Source organism: Dromiciops gliroides, chromosome 6 (assembly GCF_019393635.1).
Source record: "Dromiciops gliroides isolate mDroGli1 chromosome 6, mDroGli1.pri, whole genome shotgun sequence".
Classification (NCBI taxonomy): domain Eukaryota; kingdom Metazoa; phylum Chordata; class Mammalia; order Microbiotheria; family Microbiotheriidae; genus Dromiciops; species Dromiciops gliroides.
Window position 1 is genome coordinate 154,366,126 of NC_057866.1, and position 22,704 is coordinate 154,388,829.

The 22,704-nt window shown below is 38.9% G+C and overlaps 1 protein-coding gene across 2 annotated transcripts in view; it reads right to left on the reverse strand.

Annotated features, from left to right (window-relative positions):
• Positions 1-1,634: 1,634 nt before the first annotated feature.
• The window catches only part of UCP1 (uncoupling protein 1), a 31,870-nt gene continuing 10,800 nt past the window's right edge, over positions 1,635-22,704 (reverse strand). Inside the window, exons 5-7 of one of the 2 annotated variants that reach the window (XM_043969612.1) lie at positions 21,569-21,749; positions 13,551-13,697; positions 1,635-1,775 (exon numbers count right to left, since the gene is read on the reverse strand). In XM_043969612.1, the coding sequence (XP_043825547.1) occupies positions 13,571-13,697; positions 21,569-21,749 (308 nt within the window). In that variant the 3' untranslated portion in view covers positions 1,635-1,775; positions 13,551-13,570. Of the gene's footprint in view, positions 1,776-12,666; positions 13,698-21,568; positions 21,750-22,704 lie in introns of those variants that run through there. The other variant, XM_043969611.1, reaches the window with a different exon arrangement.

Consider the following 22,704-nt stretch of genomic DNA (forward strand, 5'->3'; position numbering starts at 1 on the left):
AATTATGTGATATTGGTTTTAGAGTGTCAAACAAATGGATCATTGCTTTAAAAAATTTGTGCCAGGGTGAAGGGTATTTGCCAGGGGCAAGAATATTCTGCAAATGTAGCTTTTGGGGTCATAGTGTATATATATTCTGAAAGACAATCTTCCAACAAATGGGCAAAATCCGGAGTTACATTGTTAATCTCAGTACTAGCTTCTTTGCATATCAGTATGTGTTCTTGCTTGATAAAAAAATATATTCACTGCTATAATTTTATTAAAATGATTTGGAAAATTGAATAATTTCTTGGAAATATTCCTGCTCTGATTTTTTCAACCTAAAACACCTTGAATTTTAACTTATTTCTAATTAAAATATATGAACTCTTAACAGCTTTTTTTCTAACTGCTCATAAGAGTTGTTGCTGTTATTTTCACCTTCCAAAAAGCTCCAAGCAACATTAAATAAACATAACTATGAGATATGTTTGAAAGAAAGGGCATTTGCATGAATATTAATGTCATGGTAGTAGGGTAAAACTCTTAGAATGTGGCATACGAAGTTTCTTTGTTAAATAGTTAGGTTTAGAGAATCGAAGAATAGAATATTACCTTTGAGGAATACTGAATGGGCACTAACTTAAATATTGTTACAGTTCTAATTCAAGTGTTGTGATTCCAGAGTTATGTTTGTGCCATTCTAATTTTTCACTCCTCTTCAAGTAAGTTTGTGGAGGTTAAAGTTTCACTGATACTACAAACATCTTCACACAAAATTTTTATTAGGAAGATTCATTAAAGACATTCTTGAAACCTGAGACAAATTACATCTTGAACTTGTGCTAAGGAAAAAGAAGAATGTTGTCCAGGTTGGGAAATGATGTAGCTGCAATGTTGCTACATAACGCTAGGATGAATCTATTTTTTCCTTCCAAATAGTGAACTCCCAAGAATAATGATGTCCCTGCTTTCCCTAGAAACAGCCTGGACTGTAGCGATCTGTAGAAAATTATATGTGGGAAATTTGGGTGGAAGATGGGACAGTTACCCATCTTAAAATAATGTAAAAGCAATAGTGTAAATGGTGCTGTGTCGTTTTTGTTTGGAATATGTTAATGGAGCAAATAAAGACCACACTGTTCAAGAGTGCTTGGTTGAATAGATATCTTGTGCTGGTATCCATTATGTTGTTTGTCCTACTTCTCCCATTCCCCTTCTTCCTTCCCCTTTCCTCCCACCATCTCATCTGCCCCGCCCCGCGGCTAGGCAGAGGTAGGCACTTTTGGTGTTCTTTGGATGGATGTGTGCGTGTCTCCTTTCCTGTACCTTTTTCCCCTTCTGGTATCCTCCCATTCAATTATTTGCACTTAATGTAATGTGTTAGTTGAATTTATTTGTGTACAAGATATGTTTTGTTGTTTTTCAGTGCTCTTGGCTCAACCAGAATACAGAAAGTAAATTCTTTATTCAAGTCACAAAAACTTTAATGGTCTGAATATTTTTACCTATTAGTTTGAAGTCTGCTTCAGAAGCCATTAGGAAAGGAAGAAATAATATTTTCTTAGCATAAAAAAACTACCTTTCATTCAAAAAGAATAACAGTTCACATTTATTAAGCACTTAATAGTTGACAAAATGCTTTTCTCACAGTGCTGTTTGGTAGTGTTAGTAAACAGGTAATAGATAGGGGGTTGGACTTGGAGATGGAAAGATCTGGGTTAGAATTCTGCCTGAGACATAACAATCTTTGTGAGCCTGGGCAAGTCTTTGAACTTCTCAGTCTTCTTAAACTGCAAAATGGAAAATAAGAACAGCACTTAGAATTTAGGGTGGGGGTAGCTAGGTGGTGCAGTGGATAAAGCACCAACCCTGGATTCAGGAGGACCTGGGTTAAAATCTGGCCTTAAGACACTTGACATTTACTAGCTGTGTGACCCTGGGCAAGTCACTTAACCCTCATTGCCCTACCTCCTAAAAAATAGGGTTTGGGGAAGAATCAACTGTGATCATGTATTTTTAAATTCTTTTTTGGATTTAAATTCTTTTCTTTTTTTGGATTTAAATTTTTTTCCTGGATTTGGCTTGGCAGATAGACTCCCAAATATTTTATATTGTCTACAGTTATCTTAAATGGAGTTTCTCTATATCTTGCTGCTGGATTTTTTTGGTAATATATGGAAATGTTGATGATTTATGTGGGTTTATTTTGTATCCTGCAACTCTTGTAAAGTTGTTAATCATTTCAAATGATTTTTTAGTTGGTTTTCTAGGATTTTCCAAGTCTAACATCATATTATCTGCAAAGATTGATAGTTTTGTTTCTTCATTGCTTATTCTAATTCCTTTTATTCTTTTCTTCTCTTATTGCTATAGCTAACACTTGCAGTACAGTATTAAATAATAGAGCAATATTAAATAATGGGCATCCTTGCTTCACCCTTGATAGTATTGTGGGCATCTAGCTTATCCTCATTACAGATAATGCTTGCTAATGGTTTTAGATAAATGTTACTTATAATTTTAAGGTAAGCTCCATTTATTCCTGAGCTCTCTAGTGTTTTTAATAGGAATGAGTACTGTTTTTTGTCAAAGGTTTTTTTTCTGCATCTGTTGATAATTGTATGATTTCTGTTGGTTTTGTTATTGGTATGGTCAGTTATGCTGATAGTTTTCCTAATATTGAAACACTCGTGCATTCCTGGTATAAATCCTACTTGGTCATAGTGTGTGATCCTTGTGATATATTGCTGTATTCCCACCTCCACTCCAACTACTGACCTCCCTCTTTGCTGGTGTTTTATTTAACAATTTTGCTGATGCAAAATGCTGATATTCGTTAGGGAAATTGGTCTATAATTTTCTCTTTCTTTTGACTCTTCTGTTTTAGGTATCAGCACCATATTTCTGTTGTAGAAGGAATTTGGCAGGACTCCTTCTTTGCCAATTTCCCAAATATTGTATATTGTTTATTGTATATTGGGATTAATTGTTCTTTAGATGTTTGGTAGAATTTGCTTGTGAATCCATCTGGTCCTGGGAATTTTTTCTTAGAAAGTTCATTGGTGGCTTGTTCAATTTCTTTTTCTAAGATTTATTTAAATATTTTATTTCTTCTTTTGTTAACCTGGGTAATTTTATATTTTTGTAGATACTCATCCATTTCATTTAGACCGTCGAATTTATTGGTATATAATTGGGCAAAATAGGTCCTTAACAATTCTCTTAATTTTGTCCTCATTGGTAGTGAGTTCACCCCTTTCATTTTTGATACTAGTAATTTGTTTTTCTTAACTTTTTTTTTTTTTTAGTGAGGCAATTGGGGGTTAAGTGACTTGCCCAGGGTCACACAGCTAGTTAAGTGTTAAGTGTCTGAGGCCAGATTTGAACTCAGGTACTCCTGACTCCAGGGCCAGTGCTCTATGCACTGCGCCACCTAGCTGCCCCTTTCTTAACTTTTTAAAATCAAATTTACCAATGGCTTATCTATTTTTATTATGTTTTTTTAAAAATAAAAGCAGCTTCTAGTTTTATTTATTAGATCAGTGGTTTTCTTAGTTTTAATTTTATTAATTTCTTCTTTGAGTTTCAGAATTTCCAATTTGATGTTTAATTGGGGATTTTTAATGTGTCCTTTTTCTATTTTTTTTTAGTTGTATGTCCAGTTCATTCATCTGCTTTTTCTTTATTTTATTGATGTAAATAATTAGAGATATAAATTTTCCCCTAAGTACCACTTTGGCTGCATGGCATAAATTTTGATATGTCGTCTCATTGGTTCTCGTTTTCTTTAATGAAACCATTGCCTGCTTCTATGATTTGTTCTTTGACTCACTTTTTTTTTAAGGATTAGGTTATTTAATTTCCAGTTAAGTTTTAATCTCTTTCCCTTGTCCATTATTGAATGTAATTTTTTCACAGTTAATTATTTACCAAAGAGAATAATGGTCATGGGAGCACACTCTTTGAGAAAAATCTGACTTGTCTAAAAACTAAGAACACTCCCTGTCTTGTCTTGTCAGTGGTTCTGACTTCTCCCAAGATTAAAAAAACTCCCAAATTCTAATCTGGTCAGAGATTTAAAGCATACATGGGAGACCAAGGACACTTTACAACAGTCTTGAATGTAATTTTTATTGCATTATGATCTGAAAAAGATACATTTACTATTTCTGCTTTTCTGCATTTGGTTGTGAGGTTTTTATGTCCTAATACATGGTCAGTTTTTGTGTAGGTGCCATGTGCTGCTGAGAAAAAAAGGTCTATTTCTTTCTATTCCCATTCAGTTTTCTCCAGAGATCTGCATATCTAACTTTTCCAGAATTTTATTCACTTCCTGAACTTCTTTCTTGTTTATTTTTTGGTTAGATTTTTCTAGTTCTGAGAGGGGAAAGTTAAAGATCCTCACTAGCATAGTTATATTATCTATTTCCTCCTGTAACTCATTCAACTTCTTCAAAAATTTAGGTGCTATATTATTTGGTGCATATATATGTTGAGTATTGATATGACTTCATAATGTCTTTGGCCCCTTTCAGCAAGGTATAGTTTCCTTCTTTATCTCTTTTAATTAGATATGTTTATCTAGATATTAAATATCTTTATCTCTTTAATTAGGTATATTAGATATATTTTTGCTTTTGCTTTGTCTGAGATCATGATTGCTGCCCCTCCTTTCTTTGATTCAGCTGAGGCATAATAGATTCTGCTCCAGCCTGTGTATATCTCTCTGCTTCAAATGTGTTTCTTGTAAACAACATATTGTAGGATTCTGGTTTTTGATCCATTCTATCTGTTTCCTGATCATGTTATCTTAAGCACTTCACAGACATTAAAGTGCTAAGGAAATGTTAGTCATTAAAACTGCTCTTAAAGAGAAAGCTTTAATGGAAGCAAGCCTTGGAGATCTGAGTGCACTAGAATTAAGGGGTTGGAATTTCTTGTGAAAGGTGGGATTTTAGTTGGGACTTGAAGCTTAGGGAGGTCAGTAGTTGGGGTGGAGGTGGGAATGCATTTCAGGCATGGGGAATAGCCATAAAAAATTACCAGAGCCAAGAGATTTGTTTGTGGAACAGTGTCACTGGATTGAATAGTACACATCAAGGAATAAGGTGTAAGAAGACTGGAAATGTAGGAGGAGGCCAGATTGTGAAGAGGTTTGAATGCCAGAACATTTTGTATTTGCTTCTGGAGACCATAAGAAGTCACTGAAATTTATTGATTAGGGGAGTGAGTGACATAGTCACTTTAGTGACTGAATGGAGGATGGGTTGGAGCAGGGAGAGCCTTGAGGCAGGCAGATCCAACAGGAAACTATTGCAATAATCAAGGTGTGAGGTGATAAAGGAGGTTGGTGGCAGTGTCATAGGAGAGAATGAGGGGGTATATGTGAGAGATGTTACAAAGGTGAAAATGACAGGTCTTGACAACAAATTGAATGTGGGATGTGAGAGTGAGGAATACAGGGTGACTCCTAGGTTGCAAGCCTAAGGACTGGTGGGACAGTGATGTCCTCTACAGTGATAGGTGGGTAGGGTATGGAGAAAAGATGAGTTTGATTTTGGACATGTTGGGTTTAAGATGTCTGTTGGAGGGGCAGCTAGGTGGCGCAGTGGATAGAGCACTGGCCCTGGAGTCAGGAGGACCTGAGTTCAAGTTTGGCCTCAGACACTTAACACTTACTAGCTGTATGATCCTGGGCAAGTCACTTTAACCCAAATTGCCTCATCAAAAAGAAAAAAAAAGAAAAGATGTTTATTGGGCATCTAGTTTGAGATATCTGAAAGGCAGATGTATTTGTGAGATTGGAGGTTAGCAGAGAGTTTGGGGGAGGATAAGTAGATTTGAGAATCATCAGCATAGAAAAATTAAGTCCATGGGAGCTCATGAGATCACCACATGAAGTATAGAGGGAAAAGAGTAGAGGGCTCATGGCAACCGGGAGAGACACCTGTGGTTAGAGAGCATGATCTAGAAGAAGATTCAGCAAAGGAGATGGAGTTTTCTTGGCAGATACACAGGAATGATTTTGCCATTTCCTTCAGCTCATTTTACAGAAGAGGAAACAGGTAAACAGTGCTAAGTGACTTGCCCAGGGTCACAAAACTAGTAATTGTCTGAGGCCAGATTTGAACTCAGGAAGATGAGTCTTCCTGACTCAGGCCTGGGTCTTCTATCCACTGCACCACCTAGCGGCACCTCTCTAATGCTCTAGAGATTTTGTCAGTATGCTTCCTAATATGTAGCACCCAGGAACAAATACAGTATTCTAGTTGTTTTCTGATTAAGGCAGAGTACAGTAGGATGGCTATAGACTTTTACATTCTCAGTATAGTGATGTAATACAATGCAGCACTTCTGTCTGGCCATATCTTTTCCATGCTGAAATTGTGAAATAGATTTTTTTTTAACCAAAGTGTGTAACTACACTCATCTCTATTAAATTTCATCTTGTTGGTTCTATCTATAGTTTGAAACTAAATGTTCTTGGATCCTAATTGTTATCCAGTTTGGTAGCTGATTCTCAAATCTTTTGTTACAAATTTGTTAACAGTACCATCTCTACCTTCATCAAATATCCATTTTTTTCCCCTGAAGGACGATGCTTAGTTTTGCTGGGTAGGTAATTCTTGGTTGTAATCCAAGCACCTTTGCCTCTCAGAATGTCATATTCCAAACCCTCTGATCCTTTAATGTAGAAGCTGCTAAAACCTATGTAATCCTGACTGTGGCTGTACAATATATTTGAATTTTTTCTTTCTGACTACTTGCAGTTTTACTCCTTGACCTGGAAGCTAGGGAATTTGGCTGTAATATTCTTGGGAGTTTTCGTTTTGGGATCTTTTTCAGGTGATTGGTGGATGTTTTCAATTTCTATTTTGCTCTGGTTCTAGGACATAAGAGGAGTTTTCCTTGATAATTTCTTGAAATTTGATGTCTAGACGCTTTTTTTTTTTTTTTTTAGTGAGGCAATTGGGGTTAAGTGACTTGTCCAGGGTCACACAGCTAGTAAGTGTTAAGTGTCTGAGGCCGGATTTGAACTCAGGTACTCCTGACTCCAGGGCCGGTGTTCTATCCACTGCGCCACCTAGCTGACCCTAGACTTTAAAAAAAATAAAATTGTGGCTTTCAGGTAGTCTGATAATTCTTAAATTATCCCTCCTAGATCTGTTTTCCAGGTTAGTTGTTTGTTTTTTTAAATGAGATATTTCACATTTTCTTCCATTTTTTTCTTTCTTTGGATTTCATTTGATTGATTATTGATATCTCAGAGAGTCATTAGCTTCCACTTGCCTGCTTCTAATTTTTAAGGAATTATTTTCTTCAGTGGATTTTTGTACCTCCTTGTCCATTTGGCCAATTCAATAAGTTTTCTTCAGTGAATTTTTGTACATCTTTTTCCATTTCTTTTTGCTTCCTTTACAATTTATTGACCTTTTTTTTATGATTCTCTTGCGTAACTTCTCATTTCTTTTTCCAGTTTTTCTTTTACCCCTCTGATTTTTTTTAATCCTTTTTGAACTCTTTCAGGAGTTCTTTTTGGGCCTGAGACCAATTCACATTTTTTGTTGAGGCTTTGAATGTAGACATTCTGACATTGTTGTCCCCTTCTGAGTTTGTGATTTGATCTTCCCTGTCACCATAGTAACTTTCTATGATTAGGAACCTTTCTTTTTTTTTACTTACTTCCCAGCCCATTTCTTGATTTTTAAAGTTGAGCTCTGCTCCTAGGGTACAGGGAGCACTGTCTCAAGCTCCTTGCACTGGGGCCCCTAGGCCTGGCCACTCGTTTGCTGTGCTTGAGGCTGGAGGCCTCACAGCTTGCTACACTAGGGTCCTGGGACCTTGGTGACTGACCTGTATTGGAACTGGGGACTTCCTGCCAGCTTGCCTGGACATCACCTCTGTTTCCCTTTTACTTGAGTAAGACAGACCTTTCCTACAGTCCTTCTAGACAACTTGTCTTGGGATGGAAAATTGTTTCACCTTGTTCTTTGGATTTTCCTGCTCCAGAATTAACTTTGAAGTATTATTTACAGTTATTTGGAGGGAAATTTGGGAGAGCTTAGGCAAGTCCCTGCCTTTTCTCTGCCATCTTGGGCCCCCCCTTCATTCAAGTGATAGGTAAAAATGATAAACTCTGACAGGGCATATACACACACAAATGATACAAATTAGAGTATGATAAAGGTAGTGGGGAGAATTGGTGTTTTAAGAAATTTTGAAGAGGGTAAGATAATTAAATCTGAACTAAAGCCTTTTTACATATAACAGTTCTAGCTTTCAGATGGTAGGAGAAATTTCTTGTTAGACATGTAGAATATTGGTTTTTATAACACTATGTATCTGCCCTTAATTTCTGGGGATAGAGCAGAACATTTTTAAACTGTCTAATGTCATTTAAAACCTTAAGGCATTCAGGGGCAGCTAGGTAGTGTAGTGGATAAAGCACGGGCCCTAGATTTAGGAGGACCTGAGTTTAAATCCAGCCTCAGACACTTGACACTTACTAGCTGTGTGACCATGGGCAAGTCACTTAACCCTCATTGTCCTGCAAAAACAAACACACAAACAAAAAAGCCCTTAAGGCATTTAGTTAGAAAATCCTATTAGTGATATGATGTGTTGTATCCATGAAATGACTATCAAAGCCTGTATTCCACTGCTAAATCTATGGTCAAGCTACCAGAAAAGCAACTGGAGGAGAGGGTACTAGATTTGATGTCAGAAAACTAGGGTTCCAACCTTGACTCTCATGGGCTGAGCTCAGTTTCCTTTTCTGTAAAATGAGGTTGGACTAGATGACCCCCAAGGCCCTTTCAGTTCTCAGTTTATGCTCCTGTGGCTCCCTTCTGCTCCTCTACTCCCAGTGGCAGCTGCTGCAGCCCCAGATGATCTCCCCAGCTTGGCTCTGTGCAGTGACCTTGATGTGTCACAGGGCTTGTCTCCCCAACAAGACCTTATTTCTGAAGGTCCCTTTATGAGATTTCTATTCCTCAAAAACTCTTAGAAAGTTGATTTAAGGTGCATTAATACTGCTTGCCCATAGTGTCAGAGTTCCTACTTACATCTTTGCTCAGTTTCCTTATTTGTTGTCAGGGTATGATGTCTCCTACAGAATAAGACTCAAAGGACACTTCCTTGATCTTAAGCTAGCTCCCTGTTCTCCCCATTTCTTATCTCCTATTGGCTCTAGGAACTGGCCTCCCTCCTTCCTTCCAGTTACTACCATCTGTTACTTCTAATATTATTATCATTTTTTTTTTTTGCAGGGCAATGAGGGTTAAGTGACTTGCCCAGGGTCACACAGCTAGTAAGTGTTAAGTGTCTGAGGCCAGATTTGAACTCAGGTCCTCCTGAATCCAGGGTTGGTGCTTTATCCACTGCGCCACCTAGCTGCCCAATCTGTTACTTCTTGATTAGAGTGTCTCCTCTCTGGCCTATTGAGGAGCAGGAATGCAATTTCCTTGATGCTCTTGTCCCTGAAGTAAGCACATAGAGATTCATCTATAGTGTCTCAGGATCTTTACTGGTAGTAACCACAGTGAAATAGTAAAGTTATAAAATTTCAAGATGTCTCAGTAACAGTTTTCTCAGGTGTTCAGTGCAATAAAAGAGGAGCAGGCTCTGTTCTTTCTCAGTTTTCTGGTTTTTCCCTCTTTATTATCTTGAGAAAGAATCTAGTCTTAAATTTCTAAGGTGACTTTGTGACTGTTAATCTCCTTTTAATTTTTTTGGCAATTAAATAATTTTATTAATAAGGCTAACACATTTACTAATGAAAGGATGGTCATTGGGCTGTCTCTCTTAGACCAAAGACCCTTTATGGCAGTGGGTTCACAGTTTATATACCCTTTGAAGACTAGGTGTTCCTGAGGGGTTAATTTTGATTGGTAACAATTAATATAATCTCCTCTTTCCAATAATGTCTAATTCTGTGTTTTCCTCACTTGTCTTTAGAACCTACATTCCCTGTTGCCTTTTTTAGTGGGTGTAAGTGGTGAACTTTCTGGTACACAGAAGACTTAAGATTCATTTTTAAATCAGAGGAGAGTTCAAATATTCTTTAGTTAAGATAGCTTGGCACTTAACATAGAGACTATGAAATGACCTCATGTACATTTAAAAAATGAACATGGGAATTTGTTTTGATTGACAAGTGAATTATGAGGATTTTTCTTTTTTTTGTGTGATGAGAGGAGAGATGGGAAGAGGGAAAATATATGCTGCTTGATGGAAAATATATTAAAAAAAATAAGAGCTGGATGAAAGAAGGAATTCTTAACCTGGAGTCAGTGAACTCACTTAAAAATTTTAGCTACTGCATATCAATACAATTGGCTTCTTTTGTAATCTTGTGTAATTTATTTTAATGTATCTAAAAATGACGAGTCCACAGGTTTCCACAGACTGCCAGAGGTATCTGTGGCACATTCAAAAAGGTTAAGAATCCCTGGACTAGGGGGCAGCTAGGTGGCACAGTGGATAAAGCACCGGACTTGGATTCAGGAGGACCTGAGTTCAAATCCAGATTCAGACACTTGACACTTACTAGCTGTGTGACCCTGGGCAAGTTACTTAACCCTCATTGCCCCGCCCCCCCGCCCCCCCCCCAAAAGAATCCCTGGACTATCATCTGTAAGATCCTTTCCAAGTCTAATATGGCATGAAAACAATTGGTGGCTTAAAAATCCCCCATTAAAATGAATATAGTTGGAAGAATGCTGTGTTTAGATTTAGGATAGGACCAGGTTCAAATACTGACAGTATTTGTGTCACAGCGTTTTACATAGTCAAGTCACAGCATTTGGGGTCTGAGCTTCCCCATTTGTTAATTTGTGTTAATGTTTACAATATTTAGTTCCAAGAGTGGTTGTGAGGGTCAAAGGAGAAAGTAGTTTGGTATATAAATGGTAAATGTCATTATTATTGATGCTGTTAAATATAAACTAGAGAGATCCTGTGAGAGAAATTGCTCTAAAAACCTTAACACATGACTATTTTTTGTTTTGTTTTTTGCGGAGCAATGAATGTTAAATGACTTGCCCAGGGTCACACAGCTAGTAAGTGTCAAGTGTCTGAGGCTGGATTTGAACTCAGGTCCTCCTGAATCCAGGGCCGGTGCTTTATTCACTGTGCCGCCTAGCTGCCCCCTATGACTATTTTTTAAAAATGGAAAAAATTACCATAAGTACAGGAAACAATCTAGCTTTTAGTGAGGAAAACTTGCCTGAAGTAACTGTACCTATTGAGTCCCAAAGAACCTTAGCTGGTACTGAAAAATATTGTGTAAATAAACTATTCCTCTGGTTTTGGATTAAGATTATTAACAAGAATAGTACTGTGATAGCATTAGCATTGTTTCATTCTTGACAGATGAAAAAGGCATTAGCAACACTTGATTGTTTCAACTTGACAGAAGAGGTTAACAAATTAAGAAAATTGACAATTACCAAATATTTTTATTTCTATCCTTTACTTTTAGTTACAGACAATTCTCCCTTTATGTAAGCGGACTGTACCACAGACCTGTACATAAAGTGATTTTTATGTAATGCAAACTTGCCCCTACCCACACACTTCACTTAACCCATATAACAAAGGCATACACAGAATAATAGCTTTACACAAATTATAAAACGTTCTAAAATGCAGACATACTAAATACCGTACTATGATAAACAGAATTATGAAAAGAAAGGGAAAGTTAATTGTAAAGTAGGTACAGCACTGTACAGTCAAGTTAATGGGTGTGCAGTGTGTCACCCCTTTCTGACTCACTGCACCTAGCCTTTATCACTGGTGGTTGGCAGTGCAGTTTTTAAAATATTGCTATCAAGAGATGTTTGGACAGAGGCTCTTTTTTTTGTCCCTCATATATCTGATGATAGCAAGCAATATTTTCTTCAACTAGACTTTTTTTCCCCGTTATTCTTCATGTAAAGTTGAAATTGCGTAATATGAAGTTACCTAAAGTGAAAACTGTCTGCATAAGTAGTATTTTTATCAGTTTATATTTTTCAACAGTTTGTATTGTTAGTTAAAATTTGCCTTGTAAACTTTTATCTTGTAAATATTCAAACTTAAAATTCCATAAGAGTACTAGTAAATTGATAGTCCTATCAATAGATGACAAAAGTATTGTTGTCTGAGCAGTTGGTCCTTGCTTTCTTGAGTCTAAGGTTAAAATATAAGTCAATGTAAGGGTTTAAAAATACATAGATAATAAATATATAGTCAGAAGTTGCTGGGTTTTTATTTATTTAATGCAACCCAGAAATGAGAAATAGACTTAATCCTTGGTACTGCCACTATTGAACTTGGGCAAATCATTGAATTCCTCTGGACTTCAGTTTTTTCATCTATTAGGGACAAAGACTCTGTGGTACAGTGGAAAGAGTACTGGATTTCAAGTCAGAAGACTTAGGTTTAAATTCTGGCTCAGTTACCTGTATGACCTAGATAAGTCACTTAGCCTCACTATGCCTTAGTTTCCTTAACTTTAAAATGAAGGTATTGGCTATTAGGTTTGTGTCACAAAGAGATTTTAAAAAGGGAAAGAACCTATTCAGGTTTTGTTTGTTTGTGGGGCAATGAGGGTTAAGTGATTTGCCCAGGGGTCACACAGCTAGCTAGTAAGTGTCAAGTGTCTGAGGCCAGATTTGAACTCAGGTCCTCCTGAATCCAGGGCTGGTGCTTTATCCACTGCACCACCTAGCTGCCCCCCAAAGAACCTATTTGTATGAAAATATAGCAGCTCTTTTTGTGGTGGCTAAGAATTGGAAATTGAAGGAATGCCCTTCTATTGGGGACTGGATGTACAAATTGTGCTTTATGATTGTAATGGAATGTTACTGTGCTATAAGAAATCACTAGTTGGATGATTTCTGAAAAACCTGGAAAGATTTACATGAACTGATACAGTGAAGTTAGCAGAACCAGGAGAACATTGTACATAGTAACAGCAACATTGTATAGGAAAGAATTGTGAATGAGTTAGCTAGCTAATTTCAGCAATTCAATCACCCAAGACAATTCCAAAGGACTCTTGATGGAAAATGCTGTCTCCAGAGAAAGAACTGATGTCATCTGAATATAGATTGAAGTCTTCCTTGCTCCAGGCCCAGCACTCTATCCACTGCACCACCTAGCTGCACTTACCCCCTGAAAAAGGGTTACCTTCTGAAATAAGATGTAAGGGACACTTCTCACTCTGTATTGTATTTTAGTGAACAAAGCCCACTAAGGTACCAAATAAATGTTGTTTATTTGTTCAGTTGTGTCCAACTCTTCGTGACCCTATTTGGGATTTTCTTGGCAACTATTCTAGGGTGGTTTGCCATTTCCTTCTTCAGTGAATTAAAGTAAACAGAAGTTAAATAACTTGGCCATGGTTACACAGCTAGTAAGTATCTGAGGCTGGATTTGAACCCAGGTGTTCCCTGATTCTTAGCCCAGCATTCTATGCACTGAGCCATCTAGCTACCTTTCAAATAAAGGTACTTTCATATTTTTATGGCAAGAAGTGAAAAGTGTTTTTGGTTCATATAGTAATTAAAGATTCCCACCAGTATCTTTCTGCAGTATCTTATAAAGATGATTCTGTGGCACAATCGATAGTCGGCCTAGACTTCATCATTGCCCTTTTCAGCTGTTCATAGGAAACAAACATAACAACATTCCAGGATCCCAGCCTTAAGAAGGACGGCACAAACCTAGAAGAATACATATCACCACATGTCATTTCATTCATCAATTTGCAAGTTAAGATAACACAGGCAGCCTTCAGTGATCACTGGCATTTCTTGTTTCCCCTTCCACCACCATCATCATCAATAGTTTATTATTTCAACTTTAATAGTATTTTATTATATTTTTTCCAATTATATGTAAAGATATTTTTCAACATTGGTTTTTGTAAGAACCCCAAAGGTTCCAAATTTTTCTCTCACCCTTCCCACCCCCCCCCTTCCCAACTTCTTTGCATTTCAACACCTTGTTCCTGCTATCTGCTGGGCATTTGTACTTCTCTCAGATACCCGGAAGGATCTGTGATCTCACTGACTCAGAAGTTCCCTTCAACAATTCAGATCCCCACTCTTCCATGCCTGACCACTTTGCGTGATGACTTGTTACATCACAGGATTTTCCTCACATCCTCTTAGTTGTCAGTGGAACACCAGCCATTCAGCCTGTCTTCTCTTCCTATCATTCATTTCCTTGAGGCAATCTCTTGCTTCTATTCTTTGAAGTTCTTCATTGATTACACATTTCAGCTTGCTCCCACCTGCCCTGTGCCCACCCCCATTGCCTTCTGTATGACACACACTTTATTTCTTGGGAGATTGGTATTCCAATGTCTCACTGCCATACAGCAATGGCGGTAGATTGTTGCATACTTCATTTCACATAAATACCTTTGCATGCACAAACAGCAGATATGTATAATGTATAAATGTCATGTGGAGCACTAGACTTTGAGCCTGGAACTTCAAATCCTGCTCCTGACATTAGCTCTGTGACTTTGGGCAAAGGACTTAAACTCTAAATGCTTATAACAACCCTCTAGGGACTTAATCTGTAAGTTTAGAAGCATCAGTGTTTTGTATTGGTGGAGGAACTTCCCATGCCATCAGTTCCCCCCAACATTAAACATTTATTAAGCACCTATTATATACCAAGCACTGTGTTAGGTGCTGGGGATATACAGACAGAAAAGAATCCCTGCCCTCAAGAAGCTCTCGTTGTCTTGGACAACATGCACATAAATAAAGAATACGTACAAGAGAAATAAAAAGTAATTTAGGAGGCTATGCACTAACAGGTAAGTAAGGTCCAAGTAGAAATTATTGCTTCAACTGAGTTTTAAAAGTAACTAGAAATTCTAAAGAGGTGGAGGTGAAGAGTTCATTCTATGCAAGAGGGACAGCTCAGCAAAGGCACAGTATCATGTGTAAAGAATAGCAAGACAGGTCAGTTTAATTAGACTGAAGTGTGTGTATGTGGAGGGAGAGTGGAACTAATGCAGAATAAGGAGAGAAAGGTAGTTTGGAGCCAAGTTATAAAGGGCCTTAAATATAAAATTTTGTAGAAAAAATATGGTAGTGACCAGTCCAACTTAAGCTTCACAAATATCAAGTTGAGGGGGCAGCTAGGTGGCACAGTGGATAAAGCACTGGCCCTGGATTCAGGAGGACCTGAGTTCAAATCCAGCCTCAGACACTTGACATTTACTAGCTGTGTGACTCTGGACAAGTCACTTAACCCTCATTGCCCCTCTCCCCCCCCCCCCCAAATCAATTTGACTACCACGTGGAAGATGGACTAGGGAGAAGAGTGATGAGAGAATTTAGGCTAATAAAAAGTCCAGGCAATGGGGTAATAAATAAGGGCCTGAGTAGCTGTGTAATTTATCAACAATTATTTGTTAAATGCTCATTATGTTCCATGAAATATACTGAGTTTGAGTTTTAAAAAAAGGGAAAAAAAAGATCTCTGCTCTCAAGGAACTCACATGTAATGGGGGAGAAAACATGCCAACAACCAAATACATGGAAAATATATACATAAAGAGGAAGGGGTGGATGAGAGAAATGTGGAAGGAGAATTGATAATACATGGCAATTGATTGGATACATGGAATGAAGGACAGTGAGGAGTCAAGGATCATTCCCAAGTGTGTGAACTTAATGTTTTTGTTGTTTTCTAGTCATGTCTGACTCATGACCCCATATTGGGTTTTCTTAGCAGAGATACCAGGGTGGTTTGTTATTTCCTTCCCCAGCTCATTTTACAGATGAGGAGATGGAGGCAAACGGTTAAGTGACTTGCCCAAGGTCACACAGCTTAGTATGTGTCTGAAGCCAGATATGAACTCAGGAGGATGAGGCTTGGCACTCTATCCACTGTGCCACCTCAGTAGATGACTGGAAAGATGATGGTGATCTAGGGAAGTTTGCCAAGCTACATTAGATCCCTTTTGGGAGCCTCTAAGTTTCCGCCACACTATGAAGAGTAAACAAGGAGGTAAGAGGAGCTTAGGAACAAAAGAGGTGGCTTTTCCAGATACTGCTGGAAAGAAAAAAAAAGTCCATGAAGAGTCTTCCATTGCTTCACCAATTCCCTTCCCTGCCTGGAATCCTCTGCCCTAGAGTTCCTTGTCCCCTTAGCACATCTCCTGTCATGCTTTGCCAAGGCCCAAGCTTCCATTCCTCCCACTTTCCTTACCATTCAACTTCCTTCACTCCCAATCATGTGCTGCTGAACAGAACTGGAGAAGATCTCATCATTGTACTGATAGGTCCATTATAAATTCATGTTATATAACCTTATATCAAGAGGGAAAATCTGGGTTCAAATGCAGCTTCTGGTATCAAGTTTCTTAACCTATTTTTTTTTTGGGTGAGACAATTAGGGTTAAGTGACTTGCCCAGGGTCACATAGCTATTAAGTGTCAAGTGTCGGAGGTCGGATTTGAACTCAGGTTGTCTTGAATCCAGGGCTGGTGCTTTATACACTGCACCACCTAGCTGCTCCCTACCATGTCTCTGTCATCTTTAAACCTCCCTCACCAATCAGACCATTCCTGTTAGCTCTTGTTCTATTTTTCTCCCTTTTGTTGCTAAAATCTGGGGAAAAAAACTATCTAAAATCAGTTCCTCTATTTCCTGTCCTCTCAGTCTCTGTTTATGTGGCTTCCAACTTCACCGAAACGGTTCTCTTCAAAGTTACCAGTGATCTCTTTTTTTTTTTTTTTTTAGGCAATGGGGATTAAGTGACTTGCCCATGGTCACACAGCTAGTAAGTGTCAAGTGTCTGAGGCCGGATTTGAACTCAGGTACTCCTGAATCCTGGGCCGGTGCTTTATCCACTGCGCTACCTAGCTGCCCCACCAGTGATCTCTTAATTCCAAATCTAATGATCTCTTCTCAGAAGCCTTTGACACTGTCAATCACTCCTCTAGGTATTTTCTTTTCTTTAGGTTATTGTGATATTGCTGTAACTGGCTCTCCTCCTACCTGTTGAACCACTGCTTCATCCAAGTCAAGCCCACTAACTATGGTTCTCCTTCTTTACTATTTGTCTCAGGGATCTCATAAATTCCCATGGATTAAATGACCTCTATGTAAATGATTCTCAGATCTATTCTTCCAAGTCTAACCTCTCTCCTGACCTTCTATTTCACATTCCCAATTGCTTTCTGAAACAGGATGTTCTGTAGATAGATCACTCAGCATGTCATTGTCATTTCCTTTAAGCCTTCCTGTCTTCCTAACTTCCCTATTGTCAAAGTCACCATCGTTCTCCCAGTTACACAGGTTTGTAATCTATGGATTCCTCACTCTCCATCCATCCAAGGCAATTAGGTAGAGTAGGAGATGGACCTGGAGTCAGGAAGACCTGATTTCAAATATGGCTTTATATTCTTACTAGCTCTGTGATTCTGGGCATATCACTTAACTCTTCTTTGCCTCAGTTTCCTCATCTGTAAAATGGAGTTAATAACAGTACCTACCTCCAGAGTTTGTTCTTTTTTTGTGAGGATAAAATGAGATATTTGCAAAATTTTGCAAAACTTAAAGCACTATGTAAATGCCAGGTATTATTATATCCAGTCCATTGCCAGGTCTTGTAATTTCTACCTTTACATTTCATGTATAGAAATATGTACACACAAAAATGTGTGTGTATATAAATATACACAGATACACATGTATACACATATACATGCACACATATATATGTGTGTGTATATGTGTAAGTGTATACACACATCTCTCCTTTTCACTGTCACTGCTACTAACCTGGTATAGGCCCCATCCCCCACACCTGGACTATGACAAGAGTTGCTGGTGGGGCTACCTGCCTCAAGTCTCTCCCCGCTACAGTTCATCCTCCACCCACCTGAGAAAGTGATTTTCCTAAAGTCCACATCTGACCATGAAACCCCAGTACTTGATAAGCTCCATTGGCTGCCTTCAGGGTAGATATAAAATCTTTCATTTGGCTTTTTTTGTTTGTTTGGTTTTGGTGAGGCAATTGGGGTTAAGTGACTTGCTCAGGATCACACAGCTGGTAAGTGTTAAGTGTCTGAGATCGGATTTGAACTCAGGTCCTCCTGAATCCAGGGCCAGTGCTCTATCCACTGCGCCACCTAGCTGCCTCACATTTGGCTTTTAAAGCCCTTCACCTCTTGACAACTTCCTATATTACAATTTGCTTCCCTCCAAGTATTTTACAATCAAGTGATAGTGGCCTTCTTACTGTTCCTTGCATTAACATTCTATCTGCCTGCTCCAGGCCTTTCACCTGGCTGGTTCCCATTCTTGGGATGTGCTACCTTCCACTCTTGGCCTCCTGGCTTCTTTCAAGTCTCAAATCCTACCTTCTGCAAGAGGCCTTCCCCCTGAGGTGACCTCTGATTTATCCTGTATCTATTTTGTTTGTACATAGATTTTGTTTGCGTGTTGTCTCCTCCATTAGACTGTGAGCTCCTTGAGGGGAGGGACTGTTTTTGCCTTTCTTTGTATCCCCAGGCCTTAGGACAACATCTGGCACATTTTATTGTTGTTTTTCATTCATTTTAGTCATGTCTGACTCTTCGTGACCCCTTTTAGGGTTTTCTTGGCAAAGATACTGGAGTGGTTTGCCATTTCTCCAGCTCATTTTACAAATGGAGAAACAAAAGTAAACAGGGGGCAGCTAGGTGGCGCAGTGGATAGAGCACTGGTCCTGGATTCAGGAGGACCTGAGTCCAAATCTGACCTCAGACACTTAACACTTACTAGCTGTGTGACCCTGGGCAAGTCACTTAACCCCAATTGCCTCACCCTCCCCCCCCAAAAAAAAATTAATTGATTTCATGCAAAATAAAGAACTGACTGCTCATAGATTAAAAAAAAGTAAACAGGGTTAAGTGACCTCCCTAGGGTCACACAGCTAGAAAGTTTCTGACGTCAGATTTGAACTCATAAACATGAATCTTCCTGATTCCAAGGCCAGAAATCTATTCACCCCACCACATAGCTGGGGATCTGTACATAGAGAGGGCTTAATAAATGCTTAGTGAGTCAATAACTTCTGGGCACTCTTCCCCTTCTAGTCTTCATGTTTTGGGGAAGGGAGGGAGGGGGAGGGAGAGAGGGAGAGAAAAGGGGTGGATAAATTCAGTGGTTCCCAACTTAAATACAAAGAGATGCCCTTCAGATGTTTAGTTGGTAGAGTGATTATTTTTGAGAAGAATGAGCTTGAGAACACATTTAAATAGAATGGTTACTTAGCATTGACAGAAACCAAGATGAGGGAGCAGCTACACCCAAAAGTAAAAGGGTCTGGGGACTTGGGATGTGGGATATAGCTTTTGCATCCATACAAAACCCTCCAGGGAACTTCTTGTCCCTGGAGGTGGCAGCCATGATGAGGAGAGACAGTAGCAGACTGGTTAAGGAGTTCCCAGCTGGAACCAAGGACTTGAGAGGTGGCAGAGGCCAGAGGTAGGGGTGGAATGCTGAGTTTCTATAAGAACAGATGAGGGCAGTGGGGTTCATAGGCAGCGCTATGTCATGGGACCCAAAGCAGGAGTTCTTGGGCTGAGATGGAGCTAGAGCAAAGGATAAAGTCGTCACGTGGAGGAACAAACTTGATCCTTGCCCTTTATTTGTCTTGTCAGGTAGAAAGGGGTTGACTTTCTGGCAGCTTCATTCCCTTCCCCTTTCTGGGGAGGACCACAAGTTTGGAAGGCAGTACAGCCCTCTGGGGAGAGGTGGGAAGAAGAGTTATCTTGGTTGTTTATGGGTTTGGGTGATAATCCTTTGTGCTTTGCATTTTCCACGGAGTGAAATAATGATTGTCTTGTGTTTAATATGGGCAGCTAGGTGGCACAGTGGACAGAGTGCTGGGCCTAGAGCGGGGCTTCTTAAACTTCTACTTGTGACCACATTTTGCCCAAGAAATTTTTATATGACTCCAGGTATATAGGTATATAAAATAGGTATACATGACCATTTACTGTTGCCAAATTTTTCATGATGCCTATATTCAGTTATGCGACCCCATATGGGGTCTTGACAGAATTTAAGAAGCTTTGGCTTAGAGTCAGGAAGACTTGTTTTCCTGTGTTCAAATCTGGCCTCAGACACATACCAGCTGTGTGACCCTGGGCAAGTCACTTAACTCTGTCTGCCTCAGTTTGCTCATTTTAAAATGAGCTGGAGAAGGAAGTGGCAAACCATTCTAGTATCTTTGCCAAGAAAACCCCAAATTGGGTCACAGAGAGTAGAATAGGACTGAAAAATGACTTAGATATGTTTGATTTTTTTCTTGTTTGTTCTTTTATGATTAGATTTATATATATATATATATTAAAAAGCAGATGCTGGGGCAGCTAGGTGGCATAGTGGACAGAGCACCGGGCCTGTAGTTAAGAGGACCTGAGTTCCAATCTGGCCTCAGACAGTTGACACTTACTAGCTGGGTGACCTGGGCAAGTCACTTAACCTCAATTGCCTCACCAAAAAAAAAAGCAGATGCTTTTGCTTGCTATGGGGAATTTTATTGAGGAAAAAAAAAAAAAGCCAGCATTCCCCTAGACAGCTTTTTTTTTTTTCTTCTTCTTTTTGAAACCCGGGCAGGGTGGTTTGGAGTGGGGGGGAGACCTAGTGTGTGCAAAAACTCCCCTGTACTCTAAAAAAGTAAGAAAAATTAATCTTAGCTAGGTAAAAGGAATAAGCATTTATAAAGCACCTACTATGTGTCAGTCACCATATTACATGCTTTTATAAATATCCATCTCACTTGATCCTCACTACAACCCTGTGAGATAGATATTTATTATTATCCCCACTTTGCAGTGGGGGAAACTGGGGCAAACAGAGGTTAAGTGACTTGCCCAGGGCCACATAACTCCTAAGTGACTTTGAACCTGGATTTAACCTGAGGTATTCCCAGCTTTCTACCCACACTGCACCACCAGATGCTTCTGCCCGAGGATAAGCATTTGTTACGAGCACTGCATTTAGAACTGAAAGTAACTCCACATTTTACCAAAAAAGAAAATGAAGCCCTAAAAGATAAAGTGATTTACTCAAGATCCCAGTTGCCCAAGAGGCCAGCATTTTCTACATTATGTATGCAGTAAATGCAACCCAGAAGCAGAAACAAAACAAAATATTTGCAAAGGATCTGTTTAGATAGTTTATATAAAGTTGATATAATTCCTACTTTTTCTTGTAAATCAGTTTAGAAACTAAATAAAAATGCAGAATGGTTAAGAATGGATTTAATGCTTTTCCTAAAACTTCTCTGTAACCTGAAGTGCCCTCTTTCTCCACTAGGTGATGCTCCCTGAGTTTCTGTAGGTGCCTGTAGACTCTGAATCAATTGGTGAAACTTGTGAATCAAGGCAGAATAAGAGGCTTTTAAATATATCCAATAGGAAGACTGATATCAGAAGTAGTGAAAAATGGGGATTGAAACTGAAGCAGCCGTTTGGTTACAGGGCATTCTGACTCGAAACAATAAACATCAACGTATCTCACTAACACAGACGCCTGGAACAAAATAAAGTTTTAGAAATGAATGCTCCTACCCTTTGTAAAAAGCGGTCACTCCTTCCTTCATGAGCATTGTCCACGCACATTTGGGAGCGCTGGTGTATTGTCCTGGTGGTGAGTTCATGTATCTGGTCTTTACCACATCGACCGGAGATGCTACCACTGTTGTGCAAAATCCAGCACCAAAGGCTGACACAAAGTGGCAAGGTAGATTATCTATAATTGATTAAAAGAAGAGGGGAAGCTTACTTAGCCAGCACCTTTTCAGTTGGTGATTTTCTTAGTTATTACCTGCACACTCTGTGATCGTACTAGAAACACAAATATACTTACTGTACATTCATATTTTATTGTGCTGCCTTTGTGCTCTATTGTGTAATGTGTTATTTATCTAGATCTACTAAGATGGGCCTAAATTATTTTCAGGGAGTCATTTATAGAGCCAGGATTTTTTTTTTTTGTAAATGTTATTTTATTTTTCCAATTACATGTAAAGATAATTTTCAACATTCATTTTTTAAATGAGTTTTAATTTCAAAGTTTTCTCCCACACTCTCTCCCAAAGACAGCAAGCAACAGAGTCAGTCTTGCTTATTAATCATGCATAGAATTCGAGCCATAGAAGACACAGGCTCTGGCCCTGAGTTGCTTATGTTCTAAGGAGAAGAATATATAAACCTAGTAACCATCGTAGAGCCTGGTATAATGGTGTCCTTGGGGGTTCATACTACATGACTGCCTTTTTTTCTTTTTTTCTTCTCTTGGGGCAATGAGGGTTAAGTGACTTGCCCAGGGTCACACAGTTAGTGTCAAGTATCTGAGGCTGGATTTGAACTCAGGTCCTCCTGACTCCAGGGCCGGTGCTCTATCCACTGCGCCACCTAGCTGCCCCCTACATGACTGCCTTTTAAATAAAGCCACCTTAGGGCAGCTAGGTGGTGCAGTGGATAGAGCACCGGCCCTGGAGTCAGGAGGACCTGAGTTCAAATCTGGCCTCAGAAACTTAACACTTACTAGCTGTGTGACCCTGGAAAAGTCACTTAACCCCAATTGCCTTACTGAAAAAAAAAATTAAAAAAAAATAAATAAATGAAACCACCTTATAACAAGATTCTTGAGTGGAGTCTAAGGTGACTCTAATTAATTTTGCTGTTTATATGGAAATATGTTT